Raw genomic sequence first — 17,234 nt, 5'->3', positions numbered from 1 at the left:
TAGAACCAATGGACGTATGTATTTACGTTGAGTGGTAACACTGCTCAAACTTAGAGATGGAATTCTTTTACTGTGATTTGGTAAACATGAACTAGTTTAATGAGTTGATATTAGAACTATAATACTTTTAGAGCAACAAAAAATAATTACTTTAGAATTGCATTTAACATAAATTATCGAATCAAATAAAGAATAATAACAAAAAGAGCAAATTAGGTTGAATAATCTTGGAGAAAGTTTATTGTTTCTCGTACTCAGAAAACGAGTGTATGTGGTATCGACCACATTTTTATATCGATAGCCATGCACGTCTTTACTCAAGTGGTATCGATACTCCGCCATCCCAATTGTGTGCGTCTATTTCTGCTGCAGCATTTTCAATATTCGTTTTCGACTGGGAAACTGTGCACAATATCAAATAAAAGTATAAAAAAGTGTTGCACAATGAACACTCTCGGTCCTAAAAAGGACGGAAGTCCCAACGTTGAGTTTTTTCAATCACCTGAGACGCTGCAAGGTTTTGAGTCTATACGGCTATGGCTACAAAAGAATTGTAAAAAAGTGAGTACAACGCCAGCGCCGCCACCGTGAGTGAAAACAAAAATGGCGCTTCAAGCAAATTAAAAACACTGTAATTTACGTGCATCTGTATTGCAGTACTTGGCGCATAGCTCGGAGCCAATAACAAAGGAATCACTTGCACAGCTGCTAATACTATTCTTGCAATATGTGGAAGCAAAATTGGGGAAAAACTCGGCAGAACCGCCGGCGACGAGAATCCCGGTAAGTGTATTGGGGGAACAGGGTGTTTTGGGTGTGCAAAATGTTTTGTATGTACACGCGCGATAGAGATGCGCACTTGTAATATTTTTGAGAGAGGGACGAATGTTGATTTATTTATGCACGACCCTAAATAAATTGTATTTGAAAGCCAAATTATAATATATAATTAATAATTTACTTGTTTTTCTTTTTTATTTTTATTTGATCAATATTTTAATTATTTATATTATTATAAATATATAATTCTATTTTCCCTTTAATTTTTTCAGATGCGTTGTTTTTTGGATTTCAAAAACGGTGGAGGGCTATGTATAATTTTCTCTACCATGTTTCGTTTTCGCGCCGAGCAACGTGGCAAGAAATTTGACTTTTCCATTGGCAAGAATCCTACCAGAAAGGATCCTAACATACAATTACTGATCGAGATCGAGCAAGCTTTAGTGGAGGCAGATCTCTATCGTATACCCTACATTTACATCAGACCAGAGATTGAGAAGAGTTTTGAGACACGACTACGTGAGATTCTTGACAATCGACGTGTTGAAATAGTCACCGACGAGGAGGATGCCACGCACATTGTCTATCCCGTGGTGGATCCACATCCCGATGAATATGCTCGACCTATATTCAAGCGTGGCAATCATGTAATGCTTCATTGGTACTACTTCCCAGAGTCATATGACTCCTGGACACTGAATAGTTTCGATTTGCCTGATAATATACCCGAGAATCCGGAATCGCCCGCAGAGCGTTGGCGGGTGTCTGCCTCGTGGATTTTGGATCTAGAGCAGTACAATGAGTGGATGGCAGAGGAAGACTACGAGGTCGATGAGTTGGGCAAAAAAAAGACGCACAAACAGCGTATGTCCATCGATGACATAATGTCCTTTGGCGATGATAAAAAGAAGCCGACCACGAGCAGTGGCACTGGTAAACAGAAGCGACGTCGCTCTCCATCGCCCACTACCTCCACATCCACATCGAAGCCGGGCAAGCGAAAGCGCTCCCCAGCAGTCATACACAAGAAGTCGCGCAACGATGACGATGATGAAGATCTTACTCGGGATCTCGATGATCCACCAGCGGAGCCTAATATCCAGGAAGTGCACAAGGCAACGCATTCGGCACTGCAATCGACTGCTAGTCCAGCACCTGGTGGAAAATCGCGTGCGGACAACGATATGATGCCTATTAAGGGTAAATTATCCATATTATTATTGTTGTTGGCAATTATTGTTATAATTAATTAATCCAGGTGGCACCATGACTGATCTGGACGATGAAATGACTGGCGGCAGTGCTGCCCAAGCGATGTCAGCTGGCGATGGCGACAATTCACAGACGGGAAAGACCAGCGACAACAGCAATACCCAAGAATTCTCATCGTCTGCCAAGGAAGACATGGAGGATAATGTGACCGAGCAGACGCATCACATCATTGTGCCCTCCTATTCCGCCTGGTTTGACTACAACTCAATTCATGTAATTGAAAAACGCGCCATGCCTGAATTCTTCAACAGCAAGAACAAATCGAAGACGCCAGAGATTTACATGGCTTATCGCAATTTCATGATTGACACCTATAGGTGAGTTCCACTTTACAAATTGAAATTGAAGTAATCCATTCCCATTTTCTTTGCAGGCTAAATCCAACTGAATACTTGACGAGTACCGCTTGTCGTCGTAACTTGGCTGGCGATGTGTGCGCCATAATGCGAGTGCATGCATTTTTGGAGCAGTGGGGTCTAATCAATTACCAGATTGATGCTGATCTGCGTCCAACGCCTATGGGCCCGCCGCCCACTTCGCACTTCCACATACTGTCGGATACACCATCAGGCTTGCAGGCGATTAATCCGCAGAAGACACAACAGCCATCGGCAGCCAAGACACTACTTGATCTTGACAAGAAGCCGCTGGGCAAGGAAGGTGGCGTGGATTGCGATAAAGGCAGCGGCGGTGCGTTGGGCATTAAGACGGAGACACTGGAAAACGGTGCAGCCAGTGGGTTGGCCTCTGGGGTCAGCCAGTTTGGTCTGAAGCTGGATCAGTATGCCAAAAAGCCGGCGGCCATGAAGAATCGTACGGCGGCGAGCATGTCGCGGGAGTGGACCGATCAGGAGACGCTGCTCCTACTCGAGGGTCTCGAGATGCACAAGGACGACTGGAATAAGGTGTGCGAGCATGTGGGTACTCGCACCCAGGACGAATGCATTTTGCACTTTTTGCGTCTGCCTATCGAGGATCCGTACCTGGAAGACGATGGCGGCTTTTTGGGACCGCTCGGCTGCCAGCCAATTCCATTTAGCAAGTCTGGCAATCCAATTATGTCGACAGTGGCATTCTTGGCATCCGTGGTGGACCCACGTGTTGCGGCTGCTGCTGCGAAGGCTGCTATGGAGGAATTCGCCGCCATCAAGGTAAGTTATGCAGCACAGGGGGTCAATGACTTCAATTGTTAATGGATCTTTTGCTTACGGCAGGACGAGGTGCCAGCTACCATAATGGACAACCATATGAAAAACGTGGAGAAGGCTTCGTCTGGGGGCAAATTCAATCCCAACTTTGGTCTGGCGAATAGCGGCATTGCTGGCACAGGGAACGACAAGGACGATGATGAATCAAAGGAGGGCAACAACACCAGCTCCACTGCAGCCGGCAACGATGAAGATGCAAAAGATGTTAACAAAAAAGACGGTAAGCAACTAGCTTTAGCTTAACGATTAATTATTCATTCATGCGATAAGAGTTCCACATGTATAATTTTATTTAGTGTTTCGATTTAAAACCGGGGTATTCCTCGTTTTGAAAACGTAATCTCTTTAGCTTCCCTATAATGTTGAGAAATATTTGTTTATACATTATAAACACCGTGAAATTTAAAATTTGTGTTAACTTAATATTAACATTTCTTGTATTGGTAAAATTTGTATAAGTGGTTTAACTTAATATTTATATTGTATTTATTTATAAAATTTTCCCACTTTGTTTAAACAATCGACAGACGATGCAAAGTCCAAAGACAAAACGAAACCGGATAAGCTCAGCACCGCCACAGACTCGAGTTCCACATCAGCAACATCGGCAACAACAACAACACCAACTACAACAACAGCAGGAGCCGCAGCAGCAGCCACATCAAATAGCACAGACAAGAAGTCGAAAGATTCGTCGCCGTCGTCGGCCGCAGCCGACAAAATCAATAAAACCGACAAGACGGGCAAGACGGCTTCCAACTCCTCACCCACAGAGACTGGAGCGAGCAACGATATTGAGATCAAGACCGAGGAGAACAGTGGAGACGGCGAGACGAAGGATGGTAGCAACGATGCCAGTAGTGGTGGTGCTCCTGCCAAGGATGGAGCTTTTAGCGAGAACAATATGCAAACGGCAGCTGCGGCCGCCTTGGCATCGGCAGCTGTCAAAGCGAAACATTTGGCAGCGCTGGAAGAGCGCAAGATCAAGTCACTGGTGGCGCTGTTGGTGGAGACACAGATGAAGAAGCTGGAAATTAAGTTGCGGCATTTCGAGGAGCTGGAGGCCACCATGGAGCGGGAGCGTGAGGGCCTTGAATATCAGCGACAGCAGCTCATTACGGAGCGTCAGCAATTTCACCTTGAGCAGCTGAAGGCGGCCGAGTTTCGAGCGCGTCAACAGGCGCATCACCGTCTGCAGCAGGAGCTGCAACAACAGGGCCAGGTGGGTGCCGCTGTAGGTGCCATGGCGATGCCACCACAGCAGCAGCAGCAGCAACAACAACAGACGCTACCGCCGCCTCCGCATCAACAGCATGCTCAACAACAGCAGCCGCAGCAACAGCATCCACTTCAGCCACCGCCACCGCAGCAGCTGGGAGCGCCTGCGGTGCAGCATCAACCGTTGCCGTCACACGTGGCTGCAGCCGCACCACCAAATGGTGCACCGTTCACAGCACCGCCAGCTGTCGCTCCGGCGGCCACAGCGCCGCCAACACCACCAGGCGAACTTCCTGCACCAAGCACTCAAGCGCCGACGCCAATGGGTAAGTGAGAGACAAGACGCATCAAGTCTAAATTAAAATGAACACCCCATCTCTGTCTTCCCTTTAGACACTACGCCGCCAGCTAGTGCACCACCTGTTGCCGAAGCCGCCAGCGTGGCAGCAGTTGCGCCCAGCTCAGCGCCTGCTCCGAGCATTCCTGCGGCAAGCGTCGCTGCTGCTAATCCTCCTCCTCCTTCATCTTAAAGCTATTTGTAGGCATCAGAAAAACTTTAGCTATAAGTTGCACGCTCTCAGTATGTATTGTATGCTCGTCTCCCCTCCTCCACCTCCTGTCCCATAACCCAATTGTCATCAACTCCCGCTTGCAAGTCCTTTATTAGATTATTTTAACAATTTTTGTAGAGCCGTGGTGGCGCTTAGTCATTTGGCTGGGCACCTTTTCAATATACACAATTTTGAACCGAGTTTCAAATCCAAAACCGCATTAAAATAAAGTCTATTCATATGTACGGAATTGTTCAATATTTTTTAATGTGTTTCTAAAATTAATAATCAAAGTATCTTTGGGGGGAAACGATTTATATAATATGTATGTGCAATATCAAATATATATTAAATGTAAAAAGCAATTTACAATGCAGACTACACAACCGTAATGTATACTAATTTGAAGGGGAAGATAAAATGGGAGGTGCTCCTTGATAGACGTAATCCAAGTGTCCATTATGTGTTTAATATTCATAATTCAAGATCTAATATTGCAAATGCAAATAAAATATAGAGTATTCTAAATAGGTCTGTAATACCTAATACAATTCAAATTCATTCATAAAAAAACTTTAAGTCTAACTTAATGTACCATAGTGAAAACACTGAGGGGTAGCGATGTTGCGCGTAACAAGAAATAACATTTTAGTGCTGATTGATGACCGGATCCGGTTCTCAGAGAAAGGTTGTGCGTCGTCTGAGTATGTTCGGTCGTTTACTGGATACTGGGTGACCCAGCTCATCATTGGAATGGGCGCGTTTCAGATTCTTCGGGGTTGCTTCACGGTCAGTTATAATCTTGGCCTTGCAGTCATTGGCCACGCAGATGCGGGGCATTGCTGCCGGCGAGACAGTGACGTTGCTCTTGAGGCGGCGCTTGTTGTTGTTGCCGCTGAGCTCCTGCAGGGGCCGACTGGTCGCAACAGTTTCCCTTGCAGCATCAGATTGCCCGCATTGGAGGGCAACAGCGTAGTCGGCCATGAGTGGAATATAGACTCGATTGTAGAAGCTGATGATATCCGTGGTGGGCTGTCCATCGGCACAGTATACGGCCCGATAGATGGCACTGTCGGCATGGGGCTGGCGTCGGTACTGTTGAATAATGTCGCTGAAGGTGATGCGCAGGTGCGACTTGCGCCCCCACAGGTAGATGGCGCATATCAGCAGCTGGTCGAGGTGGCGCTGCTGCAGCAGCTCTTCGCCATGCACAATGATGGAGTGCTCCAAAATGTGCCAAATCTGTGTGTAGCTGGTCACCAAGGATAAACACTTGCAAAGATATGTCAGCCGCTGGTTGGCCACATGGTAGAATTTACGCAGGCAAATTGTCACTGAGCCAGAGGCAAATTTGACATTTTCTTGGCCCAAGCTCGACTGCACATCCTGAAATCTGGGCAGACCTGCACTGTCCACATAGCGCCACAGCTGCGAGCTCTTCTGCCAGATCAGTTTGGTCAGACACTGGGTCTCGATCTCCTGCAAGTGCTTGATCAGATCACGTGTCAGCAAACCGCTTTCATGCCGCACAACCAGCTCGATTATCTTTTGGAACTCGTAAGCATCGATACCAAAGCAGTTCAACACCCAGGGAAACTTAGTCTGTGTCTCGTCCGTCCCGAAGATGTGCAGCACCAGCTCCAGGCAGCAGGCAATCAGTGTTGCATTGAAGGTGCGCTGCAATTGCTTCAGCATTTGTGCGATTTTGATTGAGGGCCTGCGACGTAGCTCGGCGCCGACGATCTTGTCCAGCAGGACATAGTACAAACCTCTGACCAGGTTAAAGCGGCATTCAGTTGTGTCTTGCTTCAAAGGCGATTTAAGCTCAAGCTTATGGCACATCTCACGAAGCGAATTCTCCAAGCGACTCGTATCCTCCTTGCCCAGAGTGCCGCCTATGTAGACAGGCAGGGATTGAGGCAGTCCATCAGTTAACAGCTTCGTAAGATTATCGCGCTGCGTGGCGTTTGTTAGCAGAGAGATAATCTTGCGATCGGCTTCATTTTCGTTAATTCGCTTTTCCGTTTCTCTCAGCGAAAGCTTCTCAGTGGAGGAATATGTCGAGGGTTTCAGTAGAATGCGTTCGTCAATCTCACTGATGTCTGATACGTGTACGGCGTAACTCCGATTTAGAGACGTTAAGTTCACTTCCAGTATGCCGTCCTTGACCAATTCGCGCATAGCACGATCGTTGCCCAGCAGACGTTGATCCATAAACAAGCCCATCACAGCCTTATGGAAGAAGGCATTTTTCATGATTCGAGCTCCTTTTACCGGCAGCTCCGGTATGAGTCCGCATATGGCATCCAAGGCACTGTACTTGAGTAGCATATCGGTGTCGAAATCATTGTTGCTCCACTTTGATGGTACACCTACAAATGAAGTGTTAATTACGTCCGATTTGTGCACTTCAAGCGCGTTAACATAGACCAGTTCCAGCGTGCAAACGAGCACCTGACAGCCATTGACAATGTTGGTGGTTGCAAACGACGGCAGCTCGTTGCGCACCACTAGAAACAGCAGCCAGCCAAATTCATATAGCATTTGATAGTGCGCCCGACTCTCTGCAGTCGATGGCTGTACATAGAGTTGGTTGAAAATGCGTTTGTAGTGCTGTTGCAGGAGCAACGTTATACCGAGACGTCTCTCCAGATCATTAATTTCTTGCTGAAACACTTCAGAGCTCTGCGCTATCCAATTCCAGTGTTCCATTCTCTTCAGAAACTTGGTAATATTAATGTTGAAGCTGCGCAGCAATTGGGTCAGAGAAATGTTCCAGCTGTTGGAACGCGTCTTCTTTTCCCATGGCTCGAGATCGTTATCGCTCTTGCTGGTGGTGTCTTCTTCCTGGCGCATATCCTTCATTTTGGTCTGCTGCAGCTCACTGTATATGGCGCAGCATAGCCAGTCGTCGGCCTCGCTGGACAGCACGCCATCTGCGTTTAGTTTGTGAAACGTTTTGGTCGCTTTTTGCCAAATGCTTTGATCAATTTTTAGCATTTGACAGTTCTCAATGAAACGCTTAAGGATCATCCCCTTGTCTTCGTTTTTCATCATTTGAATGCTGCAACAAAAAAATAAAATGAATGTGCGAGCAGTTCTTTGTCTCCATTTAATTACCTTTTTATATTTTAAATAGCTAAACAAAAATTAATTTTACGTATCTTTCGGCGCGAACATTAAAATGCGACGCGGCGATCACAGGCTGGTCACACTGTTTTTTTTTTGGTGTCCTATATTTCCAACCCAATCAAATAAAATAATATTCTATTGCCTTACCTCAAGCAAAAAAAATTTAACAATTTATAGAAATAAATATAAAGCGTTGAATACTCGATTATGTTACGATGTTCTTTTAATCTTAATTTAAGCTTGAGGTTGAGTGTGTGACCAAACAAGAAAAATGTCAACTGCTCAGCTTGTTCTATAAAAAATAAAATACATATAATATGCTTTAAAAACAGAGAAGTCCCAGTTGTTACGTGCAAAGCTGTGTGGCTGATTAAAAAATAATAAGAAATATTTTAATCATTCATTATTACATAATGCAAGCAAAAAAAATATACATACATATGCATATATCAAAATGTTTTTCCATTAACAGTTAAGCATAATGTTAATTTAACAGTAAACAAGGGATGCTGGCATAACAGCTCTGTATTTGGTTAGTGATTTTGTTAAGTTAGTGCACTAACCATAGAACAGTGGTTATTGTTTGCAAGTGGTTAAAATGCTGCAGTCAAACCGTGTCTTGCTAAAAGAGCAGACTCATTTATATGCCATAGAAAAGAAGCTAGTCAGGGTGCTGCCCGTTATTCAGGAAGCATTGAATTCGCTTAAGGTAAGCAGTAAAAAATGGGCGATTACAATAGTAGCTTAAAATCTATTCATTGTTTAGGTTGAGGAGCTGCATTTAAAATCCAATTCAGTGCATCAAGTGACGTCCATGGAATCATCAAATGTGGGCATGAGTCGGGAAATCTGTGATCAAAGCATGACCACACCGAATGAGGAAATAAACCGTCAGGAAATTGACTTGCAGTTATTCGAAAACGACTTTCAACAGTTTGATGTGGAAATTGAATCGGACTGACCGAAATTACAGCTGTTCACAATCATTTATTGGTACAAATTTAGCTAATTGAAAATATTTGCCAAACTCATTGCGTACTAAATTAAAACTATTTTAAAATAAAGTAATTATAAAATGTTTCCATATTTGTGAATTACCGGTAAAATCACTCAAAGAAAGTAAACTAAACTACTAAAGCTATGTATGCATTATACTTGTTACAGTTACAGTTATTGTAGTACAGTAGTAGTTATACGATTAATATCTGAGAACCGTGTATACATCTTATGCATCGTCATCGGACGACTCAGCTGAGCTATCCCGGCGTTTCTTCTTCTTAGGTGATGAGTTTTCCTGATCATCACTGCTGCTACAGCTGGAGTCGTCATTGTCGCTGTCACTTGAGGAACTTGATTCGCCATCTGAGGAGCTAGCATCATCGTCTTCGTCGGAGCTGGAACTATCGGAATCGCTGCTGCTGCTACTATCCGAATTTGACGAGTCCGAACTGCTATTTGAGCTATTAGACGAACTCGACGATGAAGAGCTACTGCTTCGTTTTCTTTTACGCTTTGTCCGTTTCTCCCGATGCAGGCGCACTTCACCTCCGGCATCTGAAGACCGGGTCTCATTAGTCGATGTTGATTCCACGTTGGCTGCGGCCTTTTCTGCCAAATGTTTGCTTAGCTGCTTGGTACGCGAGCTCCGATGAACGTATTTTCGTTTTTCCTTGCACTCGTAGCTCCAGTGCCCAAAATTTAGACATTTCTGACAGCGGATGCCATTTGGAAATGCAGCGGCCAACTTTGCAGATCTTCAAAGTGAAATGTTAGTTGGGATATTTAAACCCTTATTGCTCATACTTACCGTTGCTTTTGAGCCAGCTTTCGGGCTGCCAACCCCACTAAAGTCATCCTTATATAATATTCTCTAAGATCGTGCCTGGAGCCAATTTTGATAGCGACTTGTGGGAAGTTTAGGAAAAAATGTATATTAGGGTAGCTGTCAAAACGATTTGGTCCTATTTTGTTTTGTTGTCGATACGATAAGTGTGACCGTAGCTACTGAATTCAAATGTATTGATTATGCCGGAATTGTGTTGGAGGTGATTAATAGTATTCGATTACAAAGTCCATAACATCAAAACATTAGTTTGTAGCAATTCGTTAAATAATTTGTACTTGATTCATTAGCGGAGAATTATGTCTTGTCGCTGCATACAGCTGTATTACTTTCAAAAATAATAACGCATGTCCATTGAGGGACAATCAGACACCATTTTGATCAGTGGCCAAGATTACCCAAAACAATAACAAAGCATTTGCTGACTAAGAAGCGAAAGCTGAACCTCGATATTTGGAAAAGATCAGGTAAAGGTTATTTGACCCGTCGGATGATTATTCAATAAACACAAATGGTATATTCCTCTTATACGCAGAAACACTATTGAATAATGGCCGAAAGTGATGCGACGGGGACGGGTGTGGTGGCAGCACCAGCTGGCGCTCGATTTATGCCGCCTGAGGAGTTAGCCATGCAATCGCTTACCAAACAGTTATACAAATCTCGACTCTTTCGAGGCGTTTACCTTGAGCGTTGCTTTGTCGATCAGCTTGGTGGCTATCGCGATGTTATAGTCCTACAGCGCAGCGAACGTGATCTGGAAAAGCAGCTGCTGTCTAGCGCAGAGAAACTGCAATTGTTCTATCAGCGTTTCGTGCCCAATATGTGGGTGGGCATTACCAGAGGGAGCGTGGGCAACTACAAGCACATTCCACATCCTGCACAGCTGGACACATGCATTTGGACGGAGCTGAGTGATTTGGCTTTTGGTGAATACTGGTTCAGCATTAAGACACTACGGTTTCGAAGTCAAGAAGTTCAGATCAAATTGAAAATGGTTCGGCCTGTTGAAGACGAGCCTCTGCCAACACCACGACCCTCACTAAAGAAAAGTAGCCCTAGCAGAGCCCTAACTTCTGGGGACAGCACCAAAGTTGTTGTTGATGAAGTACAACCACCGCAAATCGGATTGGCTGATTTTTTGGAGGTTCTGCAACAGTGGCGTCAGTCAATTGTAACGACAACGTACGAATTTATGGCGAACGATGTGAATAAGCGCAATATAATAGGAACAATACGATTTCTGTGTCTGATCGTGTTTTCCATATTGAGCGGCACTGCTGTCGCTCTTCGGTTTATGGGCATCTTTGCGGTGCGCTTTCTGTTCGAGCTCAGTCGCTTCACACACACCGCTACCCCAATTATATTTAAACTAATCGAGTTTGTCAACAGAATAGTGGGTGCAATCTTCGTCCTCATCGCGATGATATGGAAGGATTTGTTTGTAAATCGAGGCGGCACTGCGCCCAGACAACAAGCACTTGAGGCAAACAATCAATTCAAGAGCATCGCCTATGAGAAGTCCGAACAGAAGCATCGCAGCCCGCGCTATGCGTCATCTCATTATCGGTAATGCCGTTTGAATCAAGTTACCTCTCTATATCTTGGCTATCCCAATTTGTAGGTTGCATCTGCATTTAGTCACGGGGCTACGGGCTTTCGGGGTATTGTTTTCCCTCTCAAATTGTGTTACTAGCAGTAAAATTGTAAACAGCACTCAGTCCCTCAGATTTCGTTGATGTTTGCTCAGCAAACATTCAAAAATGAGATTTTGACATTTGAAACTTGTAATTGTTGTTCAACTATTTATATTATTTTAAACAACCAGGTGTTTTTTATTATTGTATATTAACACGTGTATTGTTTTCAAAATTGTATAGTCTGCGGACAGGATTGTTCGATAAAATTGATAAAATTATTAAATTTTTGTGAATAAAATGTGTAAAATGTGTAAAAAGAGGCGTATTTATATGTGGAGAAAATAAATCTTTTATCAAGATGATATGAGCAGACAGACATATGGATCGATAAGGCTAACTTGGACAGAGTCTCTTGCTCAAGACCATGAATATATATTTATATATATTCTCAATTGCAATTCTGACGAAAAAAAAAAAAAACCAAAATTTTCCCCCACTTAATTATTCGTTCATTATCTACAAATATACAGAGTTGTTTTTAAGCGAAAAATATATCCTGTAAAATAGTACATAGGAAGTGGTGTAAGAATATATGTATTCACTTTTCTATACTACTTTTTATTTCTCATGGAAATTTTTTGTCCTAATGCGCTGGCCTTTCAAATCACTCTCTATATACATTTCGCACTATTTATTATCGAATCACTTTGCCAAATAAGTATTATGTGACTAATCGACTGAAAAGTGAAAGTCTATAAATAAAGGTTTTGATTTTCAGCTTAAATTAAACAAGTCAGTCAAAGTTAAGTAAACCATTTAACGTGAGCGAATAAACGACTGCATGATTCTCACTCGACGTATCTGCTTATGACAAACATAATGATCATAGTTTTGCAACTGAAGAGCTGAATAATATATAGTAAATTCAAGCAACAGAGGATATGAGTAGTATAATGTTAGTTGATGGTTCAAAGCCATTATACATTGAAGATAGATATAATATATTAAATACTTTGTGTACATACCAACTAGTGAGCATTGTACAGAACCAATATACTCTACCCATTTTGTAACCAAGCAGCAATTATAATTTTAGCTCCAATGTTACCCACAGGCATTTGCGGTCAAAATAAGTATGAAGCCTTATTCTATTCCAACTGTAGTTTTTAGATAAAACTTGTGGAATATTAAAAAATAACGACTTGGTTGTTTTGTTAGTTTTAATAGTTATACACTTTCAGTTTATTTACTTGATGTTATTCTCATTAAATTGTTGTCATATATTTAGGCATATATACATATATGTATAAATATATATTAGAAATATGCATGCTTTTATATATTCATACATATATATATATATATATATATATGTCGACTAGTATAATTTGTCGCTTTGTCTAAATCTTATAGAGATGATGTTCCTTCTCTCAGTGTATTTAGTTTATGGGTTGTCAAGTTTTCAATCTATTTGCATTCGGGTTTATGTTTTCTCGTTTACTGGTACTTCTTTAGTATGCGCTCTAAGTATTACTTGACCTTCAATGTTTGTGTTTTCTTGTTCTACTTCATTATGTTGATAAATCGCAGTAATTCACTTTCCATGTTAAACTTTAGTCAACGCCATCTTCTGAGTCTAACTGTTATAAGTAATAATGTTTGGTTTTATTATTAGTCAACTAAATTATATATATATTTATATTTTTTGTTTTTGTTTTTGTTATGGTGATACATATGTATACTTTAATTAGTACATAAACATAATATATGGTATATTTTTGCTTTATTTATTATATATTATTATTTTGCAATGTTTTATGTTTATGGAATTTTCTGCGTGTGTAGTTTATCAATTTTTTTTTACTTTCGGTATGCAAATGCTTTAACAAACTTTTCATAAAAACTTGAATTAACTGTTGCTCTGCTGCAAATTGTTTCACATACTTTAGAATATGCGTTGGATGTTGGATGTAAAACGGGTTTTATGAACATTTCAATATTTCATTATTTGTCTTATTTTTTTTTTTTTTTTGGGTTTTTAGTTTCAGTAGAAAGGGAAACAAACAATTGAATGTAATCGAAATTTAAAATATCATTAATTTAATCCTTGTTTGTTATTGTTGTTATTGTTATTGTGAATACTTTCGTTTAGTTTTAAAAGTAAAATGTACAATATACAATCTCCATTCCGATCTCGACTTCAATTTCAATTTCTTTAACTTTTACTTGTATATTCAATTATCAATATATTTTGCCATTGTTAACAAATAATTACACATTTATATAGCATACGTCATATGTTCATTTAAATTGTTTAACACGTCCTTGCCTGCTGAAAATAATTTATATATTTTTTTGTAACAATTAGTTAGACATTTAGAGCAAAAACATTGATAATATAGATTGTTTGCTTTCTTATTTCTTCTTCATCTCATTTTATGCATAAAAATTGTTCTAGTGAAATATATATGTAAATATATATATATATATTTATAAGGTTTTTTGAACTGCTTATTGTTTATAATTGCGATTTTGTTATTTGTGTTTTCTGTTTGTTTTTGTTTTGCCCATTGTTAATTGCGTTTTTAATTATATGTATTTTGTTAAAAGTGTTATTTTACCTCAATTACTGTTGTTTTTAATTCTTTTTTATTTTATTTTTTTATTTTTGTGTTTTTTTTTGTTTTTTTTTTTTTGGCATTTATATTAGAAGGAATATATGCGTGTGTGTTTTGGTTAATATATCTGTATTTATATAAAATCAGCCTAAGGGTAAACATAAAATTCTAGATTTGTATAATATTTTTGCGTGACCATGTCGCCAAATCTAATAAAGTATTCAAATAAAAAACAATTCAATAACAAAGCTAATAAATTCAAAATTATTCTTTAGTTTAAGTAAATTCAAGTAAATCATCAAAGAAAATTGAATTTTGTATTAAAGAAGTTTTGTTGAATTTTTATATTTTTAATTGGATTTTATATATGCATATATATATATATATTTTTTTTTACAGAGTACATACATATATATACACATATATGTTATATATATATATCTATAATATTTATAATATTTTTTACACATTAAATTCAAATGCATTAATTTTATCCGTTTCTGTATATGTATATATGTATATATGCGTATATATACATATATGTATATGCATATATACACATATATATTTATATTTATATAATTTTTTATTTATAAATATAAATAACAAAATGTTTCGCATTGAAGCTTCTTTATGCATTCATTACTATATTTTAATACGATTTATACTAATGCCGTTTTGTTGCTTCGATTTGTTTATTTGTTTTCATTTTCATGTTTGTTGGTTTTGTTTCATATTCTAGTTTAAACAGTTTCATGTGGAAATTTCTGTGTATGTATATGTTATAGTTAACTGTTTGCCATTTTCGTGTGCTGAACAATTGGCGAAAGTCCCCGACTCGTCAACCAATGTGACAAAACGATAAGGAGAATACGTCGTATTTGGATTTTAGTTTGAATTTAGCAAAGTGGATTATAAATTGTAACATAATTGAATTGTTCGAGTTTAGTGTCTTATATCATCTTTAAAAGGCAACTGAATAAAATGTTTGCATTTTTGCGCACGGCCAATGGCCAGATCTCAACCAACTTTTCCAATAGGATCCGAGGCAAATTCTATTTACATTTAATCGTCGTATGTTAACGAACTTTTTACGCCAACATTAGATGAGCGTAAAGAATGCCTCGTCTCATAGATAGCCCAACATGGTGCGTTTTAGGCACTTCAATGTTCTGTTGATGCGGCATAAATTGGTTGCGGATCGGTTTGGGGTTGGGGTGTTTGGTTTTTCATGGGTTTACGTAACAATAATCAGAGAGTAGTGGTTCGAAAACAAGTAAGTAAGGTTTGTTAATAAAAGAAACAAGGAATAGAAAGGAATGGAAAGAAACGTTAAGTTATAAACTTAGAGCCAACTTAGAAGAAACTACGATATAAGCTCTTAATTACTTTAAATCATCGGTATCCTCAATTAAGTCGGCATACTCCTCCCAGTCGTTGTTAGTTGAACGTGTGCGCAAATTGGATATTGTCGGTGCGTCATCCTCATCCTCGTCCCCATCATTTGTTCGCTTCTGTTTGCCGCCGCCGCCAGCGCTAGTGCCCCCTTCGTCGACAACCTCGTAGTCCTTGAGCTCAGCCTCCAAGTCCTTCTCCCATTGTTCCTCTGAGAAAGATGCATCAAACTGTCGATTAGTATGTGTGTGGCTTATAGACACATCAGTTCATATTAAATATATAGGTTGTCTTCGCATACTTATGGCATACATTATATTGAATATTATTGATTATAAATGAGTCTAGGCAAGCATTGAAGTTTGTTTAATTTAGATCGACCCTCCAAGCAAGTACATGTGTTTCTTTTCTTTTTCTCGTTTTATATATTTTTACCTTTGCAACTAATCGCGTGGCATATAACTAAGGGGGCATAGGAGGTTTTCACAGACTGTTATTCGTTTAGGTATGCGCACCGTAACTGAAAAGTAATCGTCTACAAAAGGTGGAAAATGTTCTTTTAATATAATAATGAAGCCAATGTAATAAATTATAACTGTTTTTTTTTTTTTTTTTGATTAGCTAACTTGTACATGCCCATAACCTGGCTAATTAACGAATAGCGTGCAATCTGCCCGCGCACCAGGATGAAAAGCGAGGAGGGAAAAGGGTCCTGCGCCATGACTTGCTTGTTGTTGTCCGGATACCAAATCAGGTGCCAAAGATGACACCAAGTATATAACGTATATATGTATATATAAACATTTATATAGATATACATTTATGTAAGTAAAAATGTTGAATAATATTAAATTAAAATCTGTCATGTGTATTTACAGCATATTTAACATCGAAATCAAAAGCAAGCTAAATATTTGGATTTTATTTCCGTTCATATATATTTACTTATACAAAGCACGCCAAATATATAAAAACTAACTAAAAGCTATTCGAAAAATACTGCAAAGTAAATAAATTCGATTTCTGAACAACAATTAAAATTGAAAATGTTTTGGAACATGGACGGACTGACTTACGTTACTGGGAAAAGGTGTTTTTGTTGTTTTTGTTGATTTTTTGTTTAAAAAAAAAAGTTTCTTTGGATTTTGTGTGGTGAGTTGGTTTTATGACAAACACGAAAGAAAGTATATTCTAAATTGGATTCAAAACATGTTTCTTTCAATATTTTGTTTCTTTTCTTTTGTGCAGTTAAAAAGCTTCACAAATTTTGGGTAGAATTTCTTTTGTATTTTAAAGGGTTTGTTCTATACATATATCTACATTTATCAAATTTGCATTTACTCAAAGAAAATAAAACAACAACTACAAAAATACAGTAATTCTAGTTTTTTTTTTCATTTTATACTCATTCACGAAAGTGAAATGGGTATATTGGTTTTGTGTATTGTCCATCTAGTTGTCCGTCTATCTGTATGAATGCAAACCATTTTGCCGCCTTTGAAGCTAGAGATTTGAAATGTGGAACATACTCGTGTATACCCTTATAATTATAAAGTTTCACAATATTGTCGATCTTT

General features: G+C 39.6%; 6 protein-coding genes and 1 long non-coding RNA gene across 13 annotated transcripts in view; 4 read left to right on the top strand and 3 right to left on the bottom strand.

Annotated features, from left to right (window-relative positions):
* Nucleotides 1-319: 319 nt before the first annotated feature.
* Nucleotides 320-5,279, top strand: LOC6573579 (SWI/SNF complex subunit SMARCC1). The gene is made up of 8 exons (XM_001999611.4): nucleotides 320-561; nucleotides 658-783; nucleotides 1,053-1,980; nucleotides 2,039-2,369; nucleotides 2,426-3,203; nucleotides 3,267-3,480; nucleotides 3,788-4,804; nucleotides 4,872-5,279. The coding sequence occupies exons 1-8, from the start codon at nucleotides 445-447 to the stop codon at nucleotides 5,006-5,008; spliced, it is 3,648 nt and encodes a 1,215-aa protein (XP_001999647.1). The 5' UTR covers nucleotides 320-444; the 3' UTR covers nucleotides 5,009-5,279.
* On the bottom strand, nucleotides 5,273-8,497 carry LOC6573580 (retinoblastoma family protein). Its single transcript, XM_001999612.4, has 2 exons — nucleotides 8,150-8,497; nucleotides 5,273-8,093 (listed from the first exon to the last, which is right to left on the bottom strand). Exon 2 carries the CDS (start codon nucleotides 8,084-8,086, stop codon nucleotides 5,708-5,710), a length of 2,379 nt encoding a protein of 792 aa, XP_001999648.1. The 5' UTR covers nucleotides 8,087-8,093; nucleotides 8,150-8,497; the 3' UTR covers nucleotides 5,273-5,707.
* Nucleotides 8,498-8,649: 152 nt separating this feature from the next.
* On the top strand, nucleotides 8,650-9,315 carry LOC6573581. Its single transcript, XM_001999613.4, has 2 exons — nucleotides 8,650-8,870; nucleotides 8,928-9,315. The coding sequence occupies exons 1-2, from the start codon at nucleotides 8,760-8,762 to the stop codon at nucleotides 9,120-9,122; spliced, it is 306 nt and encodes a 101-aa protein (XP_001999649.1). The 5' UTR covers nucleotides 8,650-8,759; the 3' UTR covers nucleotides 9,123-9,315.
* LOC26528369 (zinc finger CCHC domain-containing protein 10) lies at nucleotides 9,129-10,065 on the bottom strand. Its single transcript, XM_015166993.3, has 2 exons — nucleotides 9,969-10,065; nucleotides 9,129-9,915 (listed from the first exon to the last, which is right to left on the bottom strand). Exons 1-2 carry the CDS (start codon nucleotides 10,013-10,015, stop codon nucleotides 9,387-9,389), a joined length of 576 nt encoding a protein of 191 aa, XP_015022479.1. The 5' UTR covers nucleotides 10,016-10,065; the 3' UTR covers nucleotides 9,129-9,386.
* A 142-nt stretch (nucleotides 10,066-10,207) lies between these two features.
* LOC6573582 lies at nucleotides 10,208-11,961 on the top strand. The gene is made up of 2 exons (XM_001999614.4): nucleotides 10,208-10,471; nucleotides 10,540-11,961. The coding sequence occupies exon 2, from the start codon at nucleotides 10,555-10,557 to the stop codon at nucleotides 11,575-11,577; it is 1,023 nt and encodes a 340-aa protein (XP_001999650.1). The 5' UTR covers nucleotides 10,208-10,471; nucleotides 10,540-10,554; the 3' UTR covers nucleotides 11,578-11,961.
* A 2,912-nt stretch (nucleotides 11,962-14,873) lies between these two features.
* LOC6573583 (synapse-associated protein of 47 kDa) overlaps nucleotides 14,874-17,234 on the bottom strand; it is a 37,453-nt gene continuing 35,092 nt past the window's right edge. For 2 of the 6 annotated variants that reach the window (XM_015166995.3, XM_015166994.3), the window contains exons 8-9: nucleotides 15,652-15,868; nucleotides 14,874-15,434 (exon numbers count right to left, since the gene is read on the bottom strand). In XM_015166995.3, coding sequence (XP_015022481.1) covers nucleotides 15,392-15,434; nucleotides 15,652-15,868 — 260 coding nt within the window. In that variant the 3' untranslated portion in view covers nucleotides 14,874-15,391. Of the gene's footprint in view, nucleotides 15,869-16,092; nucleotides 16,193-17,234 lie in introns of all 6 variants that reach the window. The other 4 variants (XM_001999615.4, XM_015166998.3, XM_044007206.1 and 1 more) reach the window with 3 other exon arrangements.
* Nucleotides 16,073-16,941, top strand: LOC26528381. 2 transcript variants are annotated; one of them, XR_006356618.1, is made up of 3 exons: nucleotides 16,073-16,162; nucleotides 16,279-16,481; nucleotides 16,536-16,941. It is a non-coding gene; the product is annotated as an uncharacterized LOC26528381 (long non-coding RNA). The 2 variants fall into 2 exon arrangements; XR_001449570.3 differs by having other exon boundaries at nucleotides 16,111-16,201.

This window comes from Drosophila mojavensis, unplaced genomic scaffold (assembly GCF_018153725.1).
Source record: "Drosophila mojavensis isolate 15081-1352.22 unplaced genomic scaffold, ASM1815372v1 contig_16, whole genome shotgun sequence".
Lineage (NCBI taxonomy): Eukaryota > Metazoa > Arthropoda > Insecta > Diptera > Drosophilidae > Drosophila > Drosophila mojavensis.
Note: the sequence above shows the minus strand (reverse complement) of the source record. Positions and strands in the feature narration are given on the sequence as shown.